The sequence below is a fragment of the Zonotrichia leucophrys genome, chromosome 12 (genome assembly GCF_028769735.1).
Source record: "Zonotrichia leucophrys gambelii isolate GWCS_2022_RI chromosome 12, RI_Zleu_2.0, whole genome shotgun sequence".
NCBI classification, from domain to species: domain Eukaryota; kingdom Metazoa; phylum Chordata; class Aves; order Passeriformes; family Passerellidae; genus Zonotrichia; species Zonotrichia leucophrys.
This window is the reverse complement of record NC_088182.1, coordinates 14874996-14891686: the sequence shown is the minus strand read 5'-3', so window position 1 is coordinate 14891686 and position 16691 is coordinate 14874996. Positions and strand designations below refer to the sequence as shown.

The 16691-nt window shown below is 56.3% G+C and overlaps 1 protein-coding gene across 3 annotated transcripts in view; it reads right to left on the bottom strand.

Annotated features, from left to right (window-relative positions):
- Nucleotides 1-197: 197 nt before the first annotated feature.
- STAB1 (stabilin 1) overlaps nt 198-16691 on the bottom strand; it is a 51264-nt gene continuing 34770 nt past the window's right edge. For 2 of the 3 annotated variants that reach the window (XM_064724418.1, XM_064724419.1), the window contains exons 39-70: nt 15775-15970; nt 15206-15301; nt 14183-14228; nt 13457-13536; nt 13245-13370; nt 12702-12775; nt 12288-12362; nt 11585-11704; nt 10595-10642; nt 10391-10474; nt 9642-9788; nt 9368-9502; nt 8734-8793; nt 8457-8633; nt 7899-7985; nt 7287-7433; nt 7052-7117; nt 6326-6554; nt 5553-5702; nt 4877-4981; nt 4322-4429; nt 3973-4166; nt 3300-3444; nt 2763-2896; nt 2304-2469; nt 1994-2100; nt 1663-1782; nt 1327-1479; nt 1087-1206; nt 758-898; nt 401-568; nt 198-307 (exon numbers count right to left, since the gene is read on the bottom strand). In XM_064724418.1, coding sequence (XP_064580488.1) covers nt 257-307; nt 401-568; nt 758-898; nt 1087-1206; nt 1327-1479; nt 1663-1782; nt 1994-2100; nt 2304-2469; nt 2763-2896; nt 3300-3444; nt 3973-4166; nt 4322-4429; nt 4877-4981; nt 5553-5702; nt 6326-6554; nt 7052-7117; nt 7287-7433; nt 7899-7985; nt 8457-8633; nt 8734-8793; nt 9368-9502; nt 9642-9788; nt 10391-10474; nt 10595-10642; nt 11585-11704; nt 12288-12362; nt 12702-12775; nt 13245-13370; nt 13457-13536; nt 14183-14228; nt 15206-15301; nt 15775-15970 — 3855 coding nt within the window. In that variant the 3' untranslated portion in view covers nt 198-256. The remainder of the gene's footprint in view (nt 308-400; nt 569-757; nt 899-1086; nt 1207-1326; nt 1480-1662; nt 1783-1993; nt 2101-2303; nt 2470-2762; nt 2897-3299; nt 3445-3972; nt 4167-4321; nt 4430-4876; nt 4982-5552; nt 5703-6325; nt 6555-7051; nt 7118-7286; nt 7434-7898; nt 7986-8456; nt 8634-8733; nt 8794-9367; nt 9503-9641; nt 9789-10390; nt 10475-10594; nt 10643-11584; nt 11705-12287; nt 12363-12701; nt 12776-13244; nt 13371-13456; nt 13537-14182; nt 14229-15205; nt 15302-15774; nt 15971-16691) is intronic. The other variant, XM_064724420.1, reaches the window with a different exon arrangement.

The window sequence follows — 16691 nt, the reverse complement described above, 5'->3', positions numbered from 1 at the left end:
GCGGGCCCCGAGGATGCTGCACGTGAGCACGGAGGGCCGTACGTGTCTGTCAGCGGCTGAACGGGGCTCCTCGTATGGGGCTATAACAGGCGGGGGCGGGGACACGAGGGGCCCACCTGCTGGGGGCGGCCGGTACCGGCGGGGCGGGCGGTGGGAGGCCGGGGCCGGGGCGGCGAGGGAGGCGCGGACACAGCCGGTGGCAGTGAGCTGTTTATTTCCCCGCGGTGCGGTGCGGTCGGGTCGGGGCCGCGCGGGGTCACTGCAGGAACCCGCGGGGGTCGGTGCCGGTGTCCACCAGGGGCGGGTCCTGCGGGGCAGAGAGCGCGGCGTGAGCGCGGGGCGGGGCTCGGGGCGGGGCGGAGGGAGAGCGGGGCGGGGCTCGGGGCGGGGCGTGGCTCACGTGCAGCGGTTCGTAGTCGGGGGCGTGGCCGCCGTACAGCGGGTTGGGGATGGCCACGAGCGGCCGCTGCGGGCGGGGCCTGGCGGTGCGCGGGCCCGCGCGCTCCGGCCGGGGCCGCGCCTCCTCCTCTTCCTCCTCCTCGTGCTCCTCGTCCCCGCGGAGATCGGCCTGCGGCGGGAGCGGCGGTGGGCGGGGCTGCGGCACCGGGCCGGGAGAGCCCCGCCCACACCCTGCCCGTTGTCGCCCACGGGCTCCCCCTGGCGGCCCGCCCGCTCCCGCGCAGCCACCGGGGCCCCGCACAGGCCGCGGCCGATCCACCCGACCCCCGGCTCCATCCACCGCCCTCGCCCCCCGTACCTGATAGTACCCGAACTGCCCCTGCTGCCTCCGCCTCCTCACGCAGTAGTAGGCGGCGCCGGCACCGGCGAGCAGCACCAGCGCGAAGCACAGCGCTGACAACGTCCCCGTGGCCACGGCGCCCGGCCCCGCACCGTTCACCTGTGCCAAAACAGCGGCTCCCTGACGGCGCTGCCCCGGCACAGCGGTGGCACCGCCCCGCACTGGGACCGTGGGCAGCCCTCCCAAAATGAGCCGTGCCAGGAGCAGACGACAAGGCCAGGTCTTGGGATGACTCTGTCACATCATCCCCAGGCCTGATGCCAGCCCTGTTGGTGCCCCAGACTCACCTGGCCAAGGTGAACAAGGGGCGGTGGGATCCTCAGCGGCTCTGCTATCACGTGAATGATGCCATTGAAGGCTACGATGTCCCACTCCACAATCATCGTGTCATTGAGCCCCTTGGCGTCCTACAGCACAGGACACAGGTGACCTCACCTACCCAGAAAGGCTCCCCATCATTCCCTGTCTCAAAAGAGATGTGATGAAAACTTGTGGCATTTTTTGCCCTCTGCCAAGGCTAAACCTACTGAGTGCTTTGTACTGTTGCTTGCTGGGAGCTCTGATACGTGGAGGTCATATCCTGACTGGGATGGGATGATGGTGCCCGTTGTGAGGTTGAAGCTGAAGAGGATGACATTGCTGGATGACACGTGGAGCTTCAGTTCTTCTCCTGTCAGTGTCTGAATAAGCACCAGTGCACAGGGGTGAGAAATGGATGAGCTGATCTCTCCCTTTCCCTGCTACTGTGCAAGCCCCAGCCAAGGCCAGGCTCCTCTTTCCCCAAGCTATTTCACACTGTCATGCTAGCTTTGCTGACACCTCCTCTCCTCTGGGGCTCTGACAGTTCATCCCTGCTTGCTTACCTCATTGTCTGCAAAGCCAGAATTCAGAGGGGCAAAGAGAGTTTTGGGAGCAGAGACATCAGACAAATACATGAAAAAATCCAGTCCTTCTTCTGTGTCATTGGCAAAGTTGAGCAACATCTGGAAGAGATGGGAGATCTTCCCCATCAGCACATTGCTGGCAGCACAATGCCATCCCCTTCCCCAGCCCAGGAACCCCCCAGCCCTGGACAGAAACCCCCTCTGTGTCTGTAGCCTCTGCCTTGCAGACAGCCCAAACCCCAACTCCTCCCTTCCCAGCTGCTCCCTCCCTGCCTGGCTGCTCCTGCAGCACCAGGACAGTGTTGCTTACGGAATAGAAGGTGGAGAAGCGTTCCTGGTCTGCGAGCACATCAGGCAGTTTCCCACTGCACCAGTACCCATCTCCCACAAAGCCGTCACGGCAGCTGCAGGTCACGTCTGCAAAGGAACACCAGGCTGTGATGGGATTGCCAGTGCTGGCTGCACCAAGCACCTTTTGATTTCTGGTACCCTCATCACATTCCCTCTGGACATGGCCATGGGGAGAGGCCATGGGCTGTGCCCGCCTGCCCCGCTCCAGGGCAGTTCCTGCCTGCTGCCCTGACACAGGACTGTCCCCAGGGGAGTGCTGGCACCCTCACCCTTCTCCCGGTAGCAGAACGCATCCCAGGTCTCGCTCAGGTTGCTTCGGTAGCCGTAGTCCACGATGCCCACATGGCCGGCCCCACAGCTGGGGTTGGGGTAGGCTGTGGGGTATCCAGCTGTGCCATTGTCCAGCCAACCCACCAAGCACAGATGGAATCCCATCTAGAAGAGGAAAACCAATTATTAGGTTAAAAATAGCTCCGCCCCAGATTTTCTGCCCCAATGAACATTCCCATTGTACCTCACCCACCATACCCCCAGCACCCAAAGTGTTGGGCATGGTCACAAGTCCCATCCCAGTGTGCCTGGCAAGACCCACCAGCCCTCCTGTTTCATGGATGTAGATGGAGCAACAGGGCCTGGCTGAGAGGCCCCACCCACATGTTCCCCCTGGCCCTGGGAGATGCATGGCCTGTCCCAGCCCCACGAGGACACAGAGCCATCCCTGCCCTGACCTGCAGCGCTGCTCCCAGCTGCTGGAATGTGGCCAGGGAGGCGCCTTCTGCAGCACAGGCTGCCTGAGCCTGCTCGTAGGTGAAGTCGTACTTTTTTCGGGGTGACTGCAGGTGAAACACACCCATGGTCTTATCTGCAAAATACCAGAGCCCAGGAGCATCAGTACAGGGCACACTGAGCCACCTCCCTGGGCAGCCACGTGTGTGACCATGGGCAGCACTGCCAAGGAGGATGGGATGTGGACAGGGCATGAGTGAGGGAGAGGCTTCCTCTGAGCTTCTCACCTCCCACACGGGAGCCACTGCCACCAGAGGCCACGTCACATGGAGCAGACAAGCTCCATGGCTCACCCTCCCCATATGACATGTAGGAAAATGTGAAAACCATGCCAAGCTACAGAGATGAGCCCCTGTCCCCTTGGCCATCCCACCCTGCAGCTCTCCTGAGGGGAGCTCCAGGCCAGAGGTGGAGGATCAGGGAATGTGGCCTCTCCATGGAGCACCGTCCCTGGCCAGCAGGGCTGAGCACACACTCACCGTGGAAGTGCAGGTCAGTGCAGATGGCCTCACGGTGGCACTGCCCATTGGATTCCAGGCACCGGTCTGTGGGGGGCACGGCCACCTCCAGGCACTGGATCCCGTCACCAAAATAGCCCTGCTTGCACTCGCAGCGCCGCTCGTTCTGCAGCAAAGGGAAGGGGGGCAATTGTGTGAGCGCAAACACACTGGGGATCCTTGCATCCCTGTGGGGATGAGCCCTCAGAATGCCTCTACAGCCTGATGAGGCTGAGACAGAGCTGTGAAAGGCCACATGGCCTTGTGCTACCCCCACACCCAGGCAATGTCACATCGAGTCCTTGCCTATCTTCTGGCCTGTGGTGATCAGCTTTGGTTCTTCTGCAAAAATAGCCAGCATTGTCCTTGAAGGACCATCCAGGAGCCCCCAAACCAGCCCAGGAATGACACAACTGACACAGCTTTTGCTCCTTAGACAGAAGAGTGGGGGAAATGGCCTCAGCCCCAGAACTGTCTCAGCAGCACAGCCCCTCCCTGGTAAGCACCCCCAGGATGAGCACAGCCCCTGAGGGCACCGGAGAGGAGGGGCAGGGGACTGCAGGAGGGGGGACACTGTCACAGGGCTGTCCCCGGGCACCCAGCTGGGTGGCTCTCCCAGGCACACGGTGTCCCCGGCCCTCGGGGCCGCGCTCACCGGGCCGGTGCTGATGCAGAGGGCGTGCTCGCTGCAGTCCCCGTTCCTGCCGTCGGCACAGCGGTCGATGGGCTCGCAGATGTAGCCGTCCCCTCGGTAGCCGGGGCTGCAGGCGCAGGACACGTTCACGCCCGTTTGCGAGCACTGTGCGTGCCGGGCACAGCCCCCGTTGTCCTGGCTGCACATGTCGATCACTGCGGGAGGGAAATCCTGGGTTAACTAAACCATCTCATGAGGTGTCCTGGGGGTCAGCCTGGCTGTCCTGCCGGCTATCAGCCCAACGTGGCCATCGGCAGACGGTCACCTGCTGTCCTGCCCCGTGTCCGCCCCCCTGCAGCCCAGCCCGTACCTGAGCAGGTCCTCCCGTCCCCCTCGTAGTGCAGGTCGCACTCGCAGAGGTTCCCGGCGCGGCAGGCGGCCTGGGCGTGGCACGGGGGAGAGCAGGTGGGTGTCACCACTGAAACCAGAACACACCCGGCCCACAGTGACCGCAGGGCTGGGACACGGGCACGGCTGCCACCACCGGCCTCTGCCTCAGGCCACCCACCCCACATTCCCACCTCTCTCACTCCCCGTTCTCTTCTGCAGATGCCTTGCCCAAACACAGAGGTTTGTTACTCCATTGAGCACACCTCAGATCTTCACCTCAACCTCAAGCCCTGCCTGGAGCACCTCTGAGCCCAGGGACTTGCTCATGATCCAGTAGAGCTTTTCTCATCTGCCCCTTCCTCATCACCCCAACCCTTGTGAAATTCAACAGCATGTGGCAGATCTTGGGATGACCCTCACAACCCAGAGCTCCTTTTTGGAGCTCTTTCTGAACAGCGCCCAGGAAAGCAGCCATGTGGCAGCAGGTCCCAGGGAGCAGCAGGTGGGTCCCAGGGAACGGCTGAGCACCCCTCACCCAGTCTGGTTTCACAGCGCTCCCCAGTCCAGCCCTCGGCACAGAAGCAGAAGCCGTCGCCGTGTAGGCCTCCATTGCACACACCATTCTCAGTACAGTTGCACTCTGTGAGGAATAGACAAACGCAGCATTTATGCCTTGGTGAAAGGGCCTGGGACAGCCACGTGGCAGAAATGTGGCATTGTGGGCAGGTGTGAAGGTGGGCACAGGAGTCTGACACATCCCTTCCTGCCAGTCCTGGCCCCCTGTCACACACGCCCTTCACAGAGGAAGAGAAGCCTCTGCACCCACAGTACCCATCAGTCCTCTCCCCTGGGCATTTCTGGAATGTGTTTCTCACTCTGAAACATTTCCTGAGGCCCCATGGAGGTCTGGTTTGGGATGGGAGGATGGAGGATTCTCTTTTCCCTCTCTTTGCTTTTGTCTCACATGGCACAGATCCCTGCTGAGCATGACCCAGCTGGTGCTCTTTCTGTACGGAGTTCATCACAACTTCTGCATCCCCCAGCTCACAGCACAGTGAAATACTTTCTCCCAAACCGGGGCTCTCAGCTGTGCTCGACAAACGAGGAGGGTTCTGATGCTGTGGCGTTATCAGCCGTGCGCTGCGAGGGGCCGAGGCCAGCCCTGCCCTGTCCGGCCGGCTCGGTGCCCCAGCCCCGCCCAGCCGCGGTACCTCGGCATTCCGGGCCGTATCTGCCGGGCGCGCACAGCTCGCAGCCCGTCCCGATGAACTCCTGGCTGCAGTTGCAGACCCCTGAGCCGCCGATTTTGTCATCGCAGGTCCCACGGTTGTTGCACGGCGCCTCCAGCCCTCCCGGGCACGCTGCAAATGGCGCACATTAGTGAGGCTCTGGTGACAAAGGGACGCTGTGCTGGAGGGTCCCTTTGCCCCTGACCCCCCGAACCCCACACCAGGTGCCCGGAGCTGCTGCTCACGGGGTGCTCGGACCACAGACAGCTCAGCAGCCTGGGCACTGAGTGCTGGGGACATCCCATGACAGGAAAACTTAGGAATGGGGGCAAGAGGGACAAATGTGGCACAGCTTCCAGCCTGGGAAGAAGCCCTGCTGTGGTGTGCTGGGTCTGTGCTGTTCTGCCCCACACTAACAGCAGACTCACCCAAGGATGTGAAAGCTGCCCGTGGCACAGAGGGCAGATGCCAGGGAATGGTTGAGCATTGACAATGTCTAGAGGTGACATGCCTGACAGCTACCCCCAGCAGCCCAGGGCTCTTCGCAGAGACAAGATAAATTCTCCAAGGAAAGGGAACTTCTTGTCATAATCTCAGGGCATTGCTCCTGCACCCTCTACAGGCTGGGGCTCCCCGCCTGGGGTTTTGCCCACCCTTCTCTGGGGAAGCACTCTCGTGGATGTCGGGTGTGCTGAACCAGCAATGTCACCTCCTCGCAGGGGACAGGGCCGGGCGGGACAGGGCGTGGCTCTTACCCCGGCAGTCCCGGCCATAGTGGTTGGCACAGCACTGCGGGACCCGGAGGCTGGACACGCAGCTCCTCCTGCAGCCTCGTCTGAGAGGCCCCCTGGAAGAGAAGTGTCTCCTGAAGGGGTCCCACGGGGAGTGCGGGGGCCAGGCCGGCCGCAGGAGAGAGTTGTGGTGGAACAGGAAGGCGTTCCTCAGCGGCTGATTTCCATAATAGTAGCAGCGCTTGGTTTCCCCCTGTGAGGAAACAGGCAGAACACAGACATTGCCACACTGGTCACTGATAACTCACCCTGACTTTTCTTGTGCCACTCATTCAGTTTTATGGAAAGCAACAGAGGCATCCTGATATATGCTGGGGCTGGCTGGTGACAATGGAGCCCCAGAGGAACCTCAGGGTTGTGCCAGAAGCCAGCATTGACAATGGGGTACAGCCACTGCCTCCCAAAGCTGCTCATCGTGGGATCCCTGAGCCACTCCCAGGTTGAGCTTTTTTGCTGTAAAGCACCCAGGGCCACCCCCACTGTCACCCACGCAGGACTGACCCAGCAAAGACCACTGGGCCCCATATTTTTCAGCCCAGCTCCTGCATGACTTAGGGCAAGGCATGGACCATGTGACTGAGCCAAGGGCTCGCCACACACAGGTGAGTCTTCATTGTGCTGCTAAAACATGAGGGGCACATGGGGGTTGTCACCTATGGGCCTCCCTGGTGACAAAACTGTGAGCTTTACCCGTTGAACGGAGCCAGCAGGGCAGGGTGGCTCAAAGCCACAGAGTCCACAGCTCTCTGTAGATCCCTGTGGAGGGGAGAAAGAAACCTCACAACAACTCAATACGTGCTGCTGCCTCTCTTGGCTGCTCAGAGCTCTGCCAAGGAAGGGCAGCAAGCCCTCCAGAGGTCCCTGTTCCCAGGCACAGGCTGCATGGGTGGCCCAGATCCTCATTCAGCCCATCCCAGGTGCTCACCGGCAGCTCAGTCAGGGTGAAGTCGTCACACCGAGATCCCAGATCCGGTGGGTCCAACAATCTGTCAATGCCATAGGCAATGCCCCCATTGAACTCCATGTGCCTCTGGATGATGGTGGCGTCACCATTCTCCAGCAGAATCTCCCCCTAACACAGGAAGAAAGGAACTTGTGATTCTAGCACATCCTACATCCTGGCTGCACCACCCAAAAGTGGCTCAGTTTAGGCTGCCATGGCTTCTTAATCACTCCAAGAACTCCAAAATCTCTGTGCATGTGTCCTTGACCACCCTTCCCATTTTACACTTTTCACAGCCACGTCTCCTAAGGATGGCCTCTGTCCACGCAGCACGTGCTCTCTGAAGGTTGTGGCACCATGCAGCCAGGTCATTGTGACATTCATGTACAGGTACCAGACACCTGTGCACTCCCCTGCCAGCTGGCCATGTCTTGTGCCTCTCCACAGCCCAGCTGTAGCCAGGGAAGGGGGTGTTCCAGCCTGCAAGCACCCCAGCTCTGTGTCCACTCCCTGCCAGAAGCACCAGTTGCCCCATGGCCATGCCCAGGGACACTTGCTCCATGGGAAGCCAAGCCTGGAGTCACCGACACTCACCACGTGGGCTTTGCTGCAGCTGAATGAGATGAAGGAGCCGCGCATGGATCGTACGATTTCAACCTGGGGCATGTTACCAGCAACAATCTAAGAGGGGAAAAGAAGAATGTGAAGGAGAGACTGACAAAACTGGCAGTTCATGTAAAGACATGGTGAGGGCAGGGGTCAGTGGCCAGCCTCAGAGGGGTGTCATGTGGCAGTCCCTGAAGCTGGTGTGGGTGGTACAGGTTCCTGCACAGTGAGAGGCCAGTGTGAAAAAGCAGAGCCTGGCTTTGCCCATCTGGACTCTCCCCTCACTCATATCCCTATACACAGGAGCCTGTTTGTGAGCCTTGCAGCTCCCCAGGAGCTGATGACAGAAGGTTTCAGCTCAGCCACCAGAGGTTCACCATGATGCTGTAGGTGCCTGTAGTGCTCAAACAGCTTTGGGTCTTCTCAAGACAAGAGATACACTGTGTGCTCTATGGCAGCAGAGTATTCAGCAAGGTCTCTCTGACACAGCCACCGCAGACAGTGGCACCTCGTGTGGCCCTGGCAGCTGTGTGCTGTCCCGTTTACCTTGGTGTCCCTGATGATGTGTGCTTTGAGGTAGGAGGCCAGCACATCGCGGTGCTCCCTGCGGTACAGGAACTTCTGCCGGCTCTCGGGGAGGGCGTTGAAGGCGGCGTCCGTGGGCCAGAGCAGCGTGAAGGGTCTGTGCACGGGGTTAGCGAGCAGCGGCAGCAGCTCCGCGTCCTGCCCGACAGCACAGCGACACCAGGGGGGAGCCCCGAGCCCACCGTGACCGTGCCCCGGCACGCAGCACCTCCCTGGGGCAGCGGGGGCAGCGGCTCACCTGCAGCAGCTTGCTGTAAATGCTGTACCCAAAGGCCTCGGCCACCTCCGTGATGTTCTGCTGCACAGGGAGGAAAGCAAGAAACTGATACCCAGGGTTCCCCATAAACACAAGTTTATCTCTGTCACCATCGTGCTGATGGTTTGGCCTGGAAAGGGCTGGCATTCAGCAGCCACCACTTTTCTGATTCATCCTGGATAGACACTGCTATGGCAGGAGCTGGGATGAATTCCAGCACTCTGTTGTGCTGCACAGAAAATGTGTTATATTCTGTAAAATGCAGGCTCTATATGCCCCTAATGCTTGCTTAAGGAGTCACTGAGAGACATTGGCAAACTCATGCTGCAACCTGCTCTGTGCTGGAAAAGGAGTGTAATGGTTGGCATGGGACAAGATCCTCCTGCCTACATCCAGAACTGTTGTTCCCTCATGATGGAAAAGGCTCCTTATGTTCCAAATATCCCACAAATGCTGTCACCTTCACAAGCCAAATCTGCGGCCTCAGACAACCCCTGGGCAGGCAGGGACAGGGAGGAAGAGCAGCCCAGGCAGCTTTGGGCTGAGGCAGCTCTGCTGGGAGAGAGATCCTGTCCCTGAGCACAGCCCTGAGAGCAGGGCACGGCTCCAGCCTTACCTGTGAGAGCTTTGAGATGTTGTGGCCCACCAGGTCACTGGGAATGAGGATCTTGTTGATGAAGTGGATAACCCCATTCACACCCACGATGTCACTGGTGAGCACTGTGGCTTCCTCATTGAGAGTGATGCTATTCTGAGAGAGAGGGGCCCTGCTGAGGCCTGCACAGCCAGAACCGTGCTGTGGGCCCGGGCAGGCCACCTGCCACAGCCACAGCGCCTTCACACGACAGGAAAGGTGGCATCCTGACAAATGGGACAGCAAAGGGAAGTACCTCATTCACTGTGATCTTTATCTTGTGGCCAGATAAAGATGTAAGGGACTCCTGGCCTTCCAGGTCACTAGAGAGCAGCTTCTGGCAGCCCACCATGTGGTAACGAAGCAGCTCCCGGAGGAGGCCTCTGCTCTTCCACTCCTCAAACTGCAGACAGAAAACACAGTGAGGTCACACTAGGGCACTTTGCCTTGCACACAGGGCCCCCAGCCCCAAAGAGGGAGACCTGGACTGCCTGAGTTCCCTCTGACTCATCCCTGAAGGGAACATGGTCCCCCCAAAACACACTGAAGGCACAAAACCATTTGAGAGCTTTGGGAAATTTCAACCAGCTTGACTAGTCAGTGATGGGGTCAGGATATTCCATCACACTGACACCAAAAAGCTGCCATTCTCTTATTCCTGAGAAGGAGTAAGGGGTCAGTCACAGATGCGTGGGAGCCTTGTTGTTACCAGCCCCATGGGCACCAAGGGCCCCACACACCAGTCATCCAGCACAGTGCTTCTGAGGCCCACAAGACATCATCTCCAACAAGAGGAGATATGTCCACCCCTGTCCAGGTTGTCTCCTCAGTGGGATGCCTCCAAACTTCTGCTTTTACACTGATGGAGAACATCAGTGTAACTCTCCATGGTGCAGCCCCTTAGCCTTGGTTCACTGGGCGGAGCAGTCCCAGGGGGACATTGCCACAAACTGGAGCTGTCAAACACCCGACAGAGTTTGTTTGTTGGCATGGGAGGGCACTTACCACTGTGCTGTTTCCTATGAAGTCTGTCTGTGGGACGAAGACAGTGAAAGGCCCTGCCCCACTGAGCTCTTTGATGCTTTCTGCCTGTGTCAGAAGAGCATTTGTGGGAAGAGAAGCAGAAAACATTGTTCCAGTTAGCAAGACCCTTTGCAGAAAGCTCTAGGTGGGATTTACTACACAGACAATGACAAAGCTGTCACCAACCTGTATCATCCTAAAGAACATGGATGCTTCCGGAATCCTTCCAAGCTCCTTAAACAAAGGGAATCAGCTGGTGTTAGCAGGGTCCCTTCCACTGGTTCATCCCCAACCAGCACAGTGACCTGCTCCTTCCACTCTGGGTCACTCTCCCACCCCAAGAGACAGCAGTTCTCCTGGCACATCACAGTATCTGCCCTCCCTCCCTCCCCAGCTCTGCAGGCACAGGTGACATGGATGCTGCAGTGAGCTCTGCCTGCACCATTCATGAGTGCTGCAGGATGGAGTGACCAGAAGATGAAAGCTGCTGGTCCTGCAGCACCTCTCATGCGTAACTGCCCTGTGCTCATGGGACACCTTGAGTGCTTCACAAAATCCCTGCTTTAATCTCACTGTGCTGCCACTGCCAGTTCTGGGATGCTGTCCAGAGGGCAGACACACCCTAGAAGAGAAACTCTCTCTCCTCACCACATTGACTTTCAGTAAGAGCAGAGGCACACACAGTCCACCTCTTTTCTCATGGCTCTGCTGTGGGCACTGCTTTATTTGCCACTGCCTGAAAAGGTCACCAGTTTGCCCAAGGACAGCCATTGTACTGGCAGAGAACTGGACACAGACTGCTGCCCTCCAGGCTGGGCCCCAAGTCCTGGCATGGCCTCAGGGGACACCTGCCCTCATCCCACTGGGCAGAAGTGAGTTGTCTTGGGAAAAAACAGGATCACTCCCATTTGTTTATGACATGAAGCAAGCAGTCCCCTGGAGGTACGGCCAATGTTGCTGACAGCAGTAGAGTGCTCCTTCCCTTTGGAGCAAAGTCACTTTGCCATATCCCATAGCTGGCACACCAAACACACCTATGATTTATGGAAAGGTTGCTCAAAGCACCTGTCTCCTCTCCCACACCACACACGTGTCAATGTGACCCCAAGATCTGAGAGGAGGGAGTGGTTTTGCTGCAGGGCAGGGGACACAGAAGGTGCAGCACAGGCCTCTCACCTGATGCATTTTGCCACGGCAGGTGAAGCCATCTCCAATGTTGTACCAGGAGCAGGTGCAGTTCCGAGTGCCAGGGCCTGTGTACTTACAGAGCGCAAAGGGGCTGCAGCCTCCATTGTTCTGGCAGGGAAAGAAAAAGGCTGCTTGGAGGGGCTTCTCCCAGCACCTGAACTGCTGCTGGCGTGTGGGAGCTGCAAACTCCATCCAGCCCAGTGAAAGGAAACCATCCCTCCCCCATGTTTAGTGCCTTAGAATAAACCTCACCCAAATTCTCAAGGGCTCCCCAGCACCAAATCCTCCCATGAAATAAGACTTTTACACCTCACTTTGGAACACAGGGTCCATGACAAAGCCCCTGATTCAGAGGGACAGTTTGACATGGCAGTGATGCTCATGAGCACAGAACACTCTGAGGATTTTGAGCACATCCCACACAAAATGGACACAAAGGAAAAAGCCCACATGCCTCCAACCCTATGTCCCTCTTTCCACCCTGAGGGAATGCTGGGTGACAGACACAACTGCAAGTGACTGCAGGAGGCAATGGAGACCAAACACACAAGGAAATCCTTCAGTATGTGGAAAAGCCAAACTTCAGTTCCAACCAACCAGGCTAACACTGTTCCTGCTGTTAACTCCTGGGAGAAAGGAACACTCCCAGGCTGTGGCCTTCACCTCTGGAAGCAGCCCAATGCTGACATACCTGTTCACACAAGTTGATGGGGTTGCAGTGGCTCACACCATCCCCACTGTAACCAGGCAGGCAGTTGCAGGCGACCTGGAGGGAGAACAGAGCCTTGGGCTCAAACTTGGACCAAATAAAGGAAACACACACGGGCTGCCCTGGACAGGAGGCATGTGGTGTAGCAACCATTGCTGCCTCCATGAATAACCAAGCTTGTGTCCACAACAAATATAACCCAGGACTGCCTTCAGCCTCTGGCCAGCAAAGCCATCTGCTCTCATGGAAACAGCAATGTTTTCATGCTCTTCCAAGGAACTTTCTCTGCATGGAAAGGAGTAAGCACAAAGCAGGGCACTGCAATGGACAGAACTGTCTCTAGTGACAGCTGTGACAACTTCCATGATAACATTGACATCCACTTCACACACTCACCTTCTTTGGGCCTGTTTTGATGCACTCTGCATGGGTGTGGCAGCCCCCATTGCTTTCCAGACAGAGATCAATTTCTGCAGCAAAACAAAAAGGTCAAGTTATTGCTGAGGGCTGCTCAAGGCAGCTGGGAACTGGTGATCCAAAGAGGTTTTGGGAAAACAACAGGGAGAACTTTTCCAGCTTGGGGAACAGTTTCTTGGGAAAGTGTCTTGTGATAGCAAAGGAATAGGGTGCAACTGCAAAGTTACTCCTGACACATATGGGTCTCTGAGTTGTGACATATCTGCCACAGAAAATTCCAAGCCTGTCTGCGTGTACTTTAAAGAATATGAGAGGACTGGACTCCCCCTAGCTCCATCTTCACCCAGAGCACCACTGTGGGAGACTGCCCTCACCCTCTGTCCCTGGGCCTCTCCATGACATGCATAAGAGCAGGAAACCTTGCAGGAATCTTTTTGTCTGAGACCAAAACTCTGGTGTTTTAGTCTGAAATTCCCCTCAGTATTGATGCTGCTATGCCCAAAACACAGCCTGAGCACTCACCCATGCAGAGTGTCCCATCCCCAGCATAGCCTTCTTTGCAAGCACAGGTTCTCTCTCCTGGGGACACTTTGGTGCACACAGCATGCACGGAGCAGCCACCGTGGTCAATAGTGCAGGGATCTATTTCTGTGACCAAAAACAAGAGGAGCTTGAGTGATCATTCCTCTGGCAGCTTCCTGCCATTTATTTCACCTTGTGTTTGCTGGACACACCTGTGCAGTGGGTCCCATTCCCTGTGTATCCAGCAGAGCAGATGCAGGTCGGTTGGGAATCTGTGGAACTGTTGAGGCAGCTGAAACAAGACAGGGATAAACAATCACTGGCTGATAAACACCTCCCGATTTGCTCAGCTGGTGGGAAGCACTGTTCAAATCTGGCACATGCAAGAGACCACAGGAGGCACATTCCAGGTATTCCTTTACAGCTCCAAACACTCCAGTCATGCTGGGCAGGAGCTGGTGTCCAGCCCAGGCCTCCCACAGTGCACCCTCACCACACCCATGGGCTTCTGCAGGGTGCAAGGGGGATGGCAGAGTCCCTGCCTAAAAAAGGAGTCAGGATAATGGATGGAAAAGGGAGCATGGGGGAGACATTCCAGCCCCGTTTCATCCCTTGGGAGGGCAGAAAGAGTTTGTAAATGGCTGGTTGACTTGCTCCATGAATAAGGGCAGCCTTGGAGTACCTTGGAATCTCTGCTTTCTGCCATCCACTCATGCTGAAGGAACTTAGAATGGATTTATGCCTGGACAGACAAAATCCTTGGGGAGACTACATGTGGCTCAGGTCCAAAGAGAGTTCCCAGAAAGGAACTGACAATTCTGCATCTTTGATGAATAGGCACCTTCTGCCAGCCCTCTGCCAAACCCTAAGCCTGAATCACCTCTGTGTAAAACTCACACAAACACACATGGATGACTCAGCCCCTCTTCTGCACTTACTTGGCCATTTGATGGCAAGTGTTATTGCATAAGTCAATCTTGATTCCTGCAAGAGAAAATACAAATATAACTTGGAATTTTCAGCTGGGCCATTTCTGCCATCTAGAGAAAAGGAGCCTGCAAACCAGGAGTGATGCTAACTCTCTTGTCCTATGTGGCAGCAGGAAAATCTCATGGGATTTATGTTTTAGCACTTTGCAAGGGAGTGAATTTGATGTTCTCTCTCTGAGCTAATGGTTCAACTTGATTTTATCTGTGTGGCCTCTGCACTGGTCGGAACAAAACAAGGACTGAAACCTTGTTAACCCAGAACACAGAGCCATTTGGCTTTGGCCCTTTTGAAGCAAAAGATGAACTGCTTTCATGCTTGACATTTACACTAGATAGGACAGCTCTGCTTGATTTCTATTTCTAAATTCACAATAAAATCAACCCTTATGTGCAAACCTTTAAAATCTCAAGGTATTTAGAAGCTCAGGTTTCTCCTCATCCAAATGCTAATCAAAATCCCAAATCCATCTTCAACGTATTATTTTGACACACAATGACAGATTTATTGAAGACTGCACACCACGGCCTGAGCTCACCTGAGTGACTCAATCTGTGAGCAGAAAAAGCAGCTCAGCAAACACACTGGGGCCTTTTGAAAATTCAAATCAAGCCCTGACACCTTCTTAGGAAAGCAACAGGAGTCATGACCAACCCAATGTGGCTGGAAGCTCTCATTTCTCTCCCAGAGCAAGGGGCTGTTTTTGAGGTGCCTCTAACCTCAGTGGAGGTAGAAACAGGGGTAGGCTTTTCTTGGTTTACCAAAATAACTCAAGGGCTTGTGTATGGTTGGGGAAGTCACAGCAAATGCAGCTTGTGTGCAGGAATGAGAAAGCAGAGTCTGCAAATGTTTTGGGGGAATGCAGAGTACATGTGACTCTGTGGTCAGAGCAGCCAGAGCTGCTCTGAAAACTCGATAGGATCCCTCAGATTTCTCTGCCACTGGTACACCAGGGGCCCCTCACACTCACGTACTTTCTTGGCAGGTGGGGCCCGTCCAGCCCGGGAAGCACTCACAGCTCCCGTCCCCTCGCAGTCCGTCGTTACAAATGCCATTGTCACAGGCACATTCTGCAGGGGAAGTACAAACACCACTGTCAAACCAAACCAGCCAGGGCTCACCAGCAGAGCCTTGCTGCCATTTCATCGTCTGCTCTGTTACTAATCCAACTCATCAAACTGCCATCAAGAGTATCAAAAGAAAAAGTCACAGGAGTATCAGCTCTTGATCCCTCACTGCCAGGCCAAAAAGCCCAGGAGGACATCACCTGCCTGTGCTTGCTGTAGTTTGGGTGGCAGCAGGAAGAGCAGCACAGCACAGCACATGCTTGGTTTGAGGATGCCAAATGGGGCCACTCCTCTGGCTGGCCCCAGGTGCTCACTCCTGCTGTCTCTGTCTCAGAGATCTGGCAGCCATTTGCCTGTCTCAGAGACTTGGCACCTTTCTGCTCTCCCACCACCCCCCCTGAGAGCTGAGACGTGTCCACCTTTCTGCCCTTACAAGCAGTTTGACAGAGCGAAGCTGTCACAGCCATCAGCGTCACCTGATTTGCAGTCGGCTCCGAACCGTCCCACTTCACACATCTCGCAGGCGGTGCCGTGAAAGCCCTCCAGGCACCGGCACTCCCCGCTGCCCTGGAGCCCATCCTGGCATTCCCCGTTCCCCGAGCACCACCGGCCCGGCTTCCCGGGGCACATCTCACACATGTGCCCGTAGTAGCCGGGGCAGCAGACGGACGTCTGGAAAACCAACAGGAACAAGCTGACAAGCTGGGGTGAGCCATCCTGTGCACACAGACACGGCACAGCTCGGTTCCCCTCTCTGTGTGACAGCCATAATTTCTGACAGCACATGGAAGGAACAGGTAGGATGGAGTGAACAGCCTGAAATGAGATGTTCTGCTGTCCAGAGCTTCATGTAAAGGTCTGCACTGCCCTTGAGAAACAGGGGCCCTTTGGTGAGTAACTGAAATATCCTGTGCCCCTCCAGCCTGTCTCCTGCCTGTGTCCTCAGAGCAGAGAGAGGCTCTGGCAGGAGGTGATTTGGTTCCAAAACCTGATTTAACTGCTCTCACTTCTGTCTGTGTCTACCCATGGAGGGAAGAAAATCATGACAGGACAAAGTTAGACATTACAGATGATGAGAAACAACATCTAATGAAACAATACAAAAGTGCCAAATGAGGTACAAGTGCTGACTGAAACTCTGTGTGAGTACAGTAAGTCTAACTCCTCTTCTCCCTTTTCAATTTCCCATTCCCTCTAAACTTTCCAAGTGATGCTGCAACACCTATAAGATGTCAATTCACACAAACCTTTCTTTCACCATCTTCTCTTTAAGTGTTTTCTTCCAGCAACCCATTTTCACAAAACTGGTAGAGGCCCTAACACACACAACATGAGGTGTGAGACCTTCTGCCCCTCCCTTTGGTTTGGCTCCAATGAGTCATCAGTTATTTGG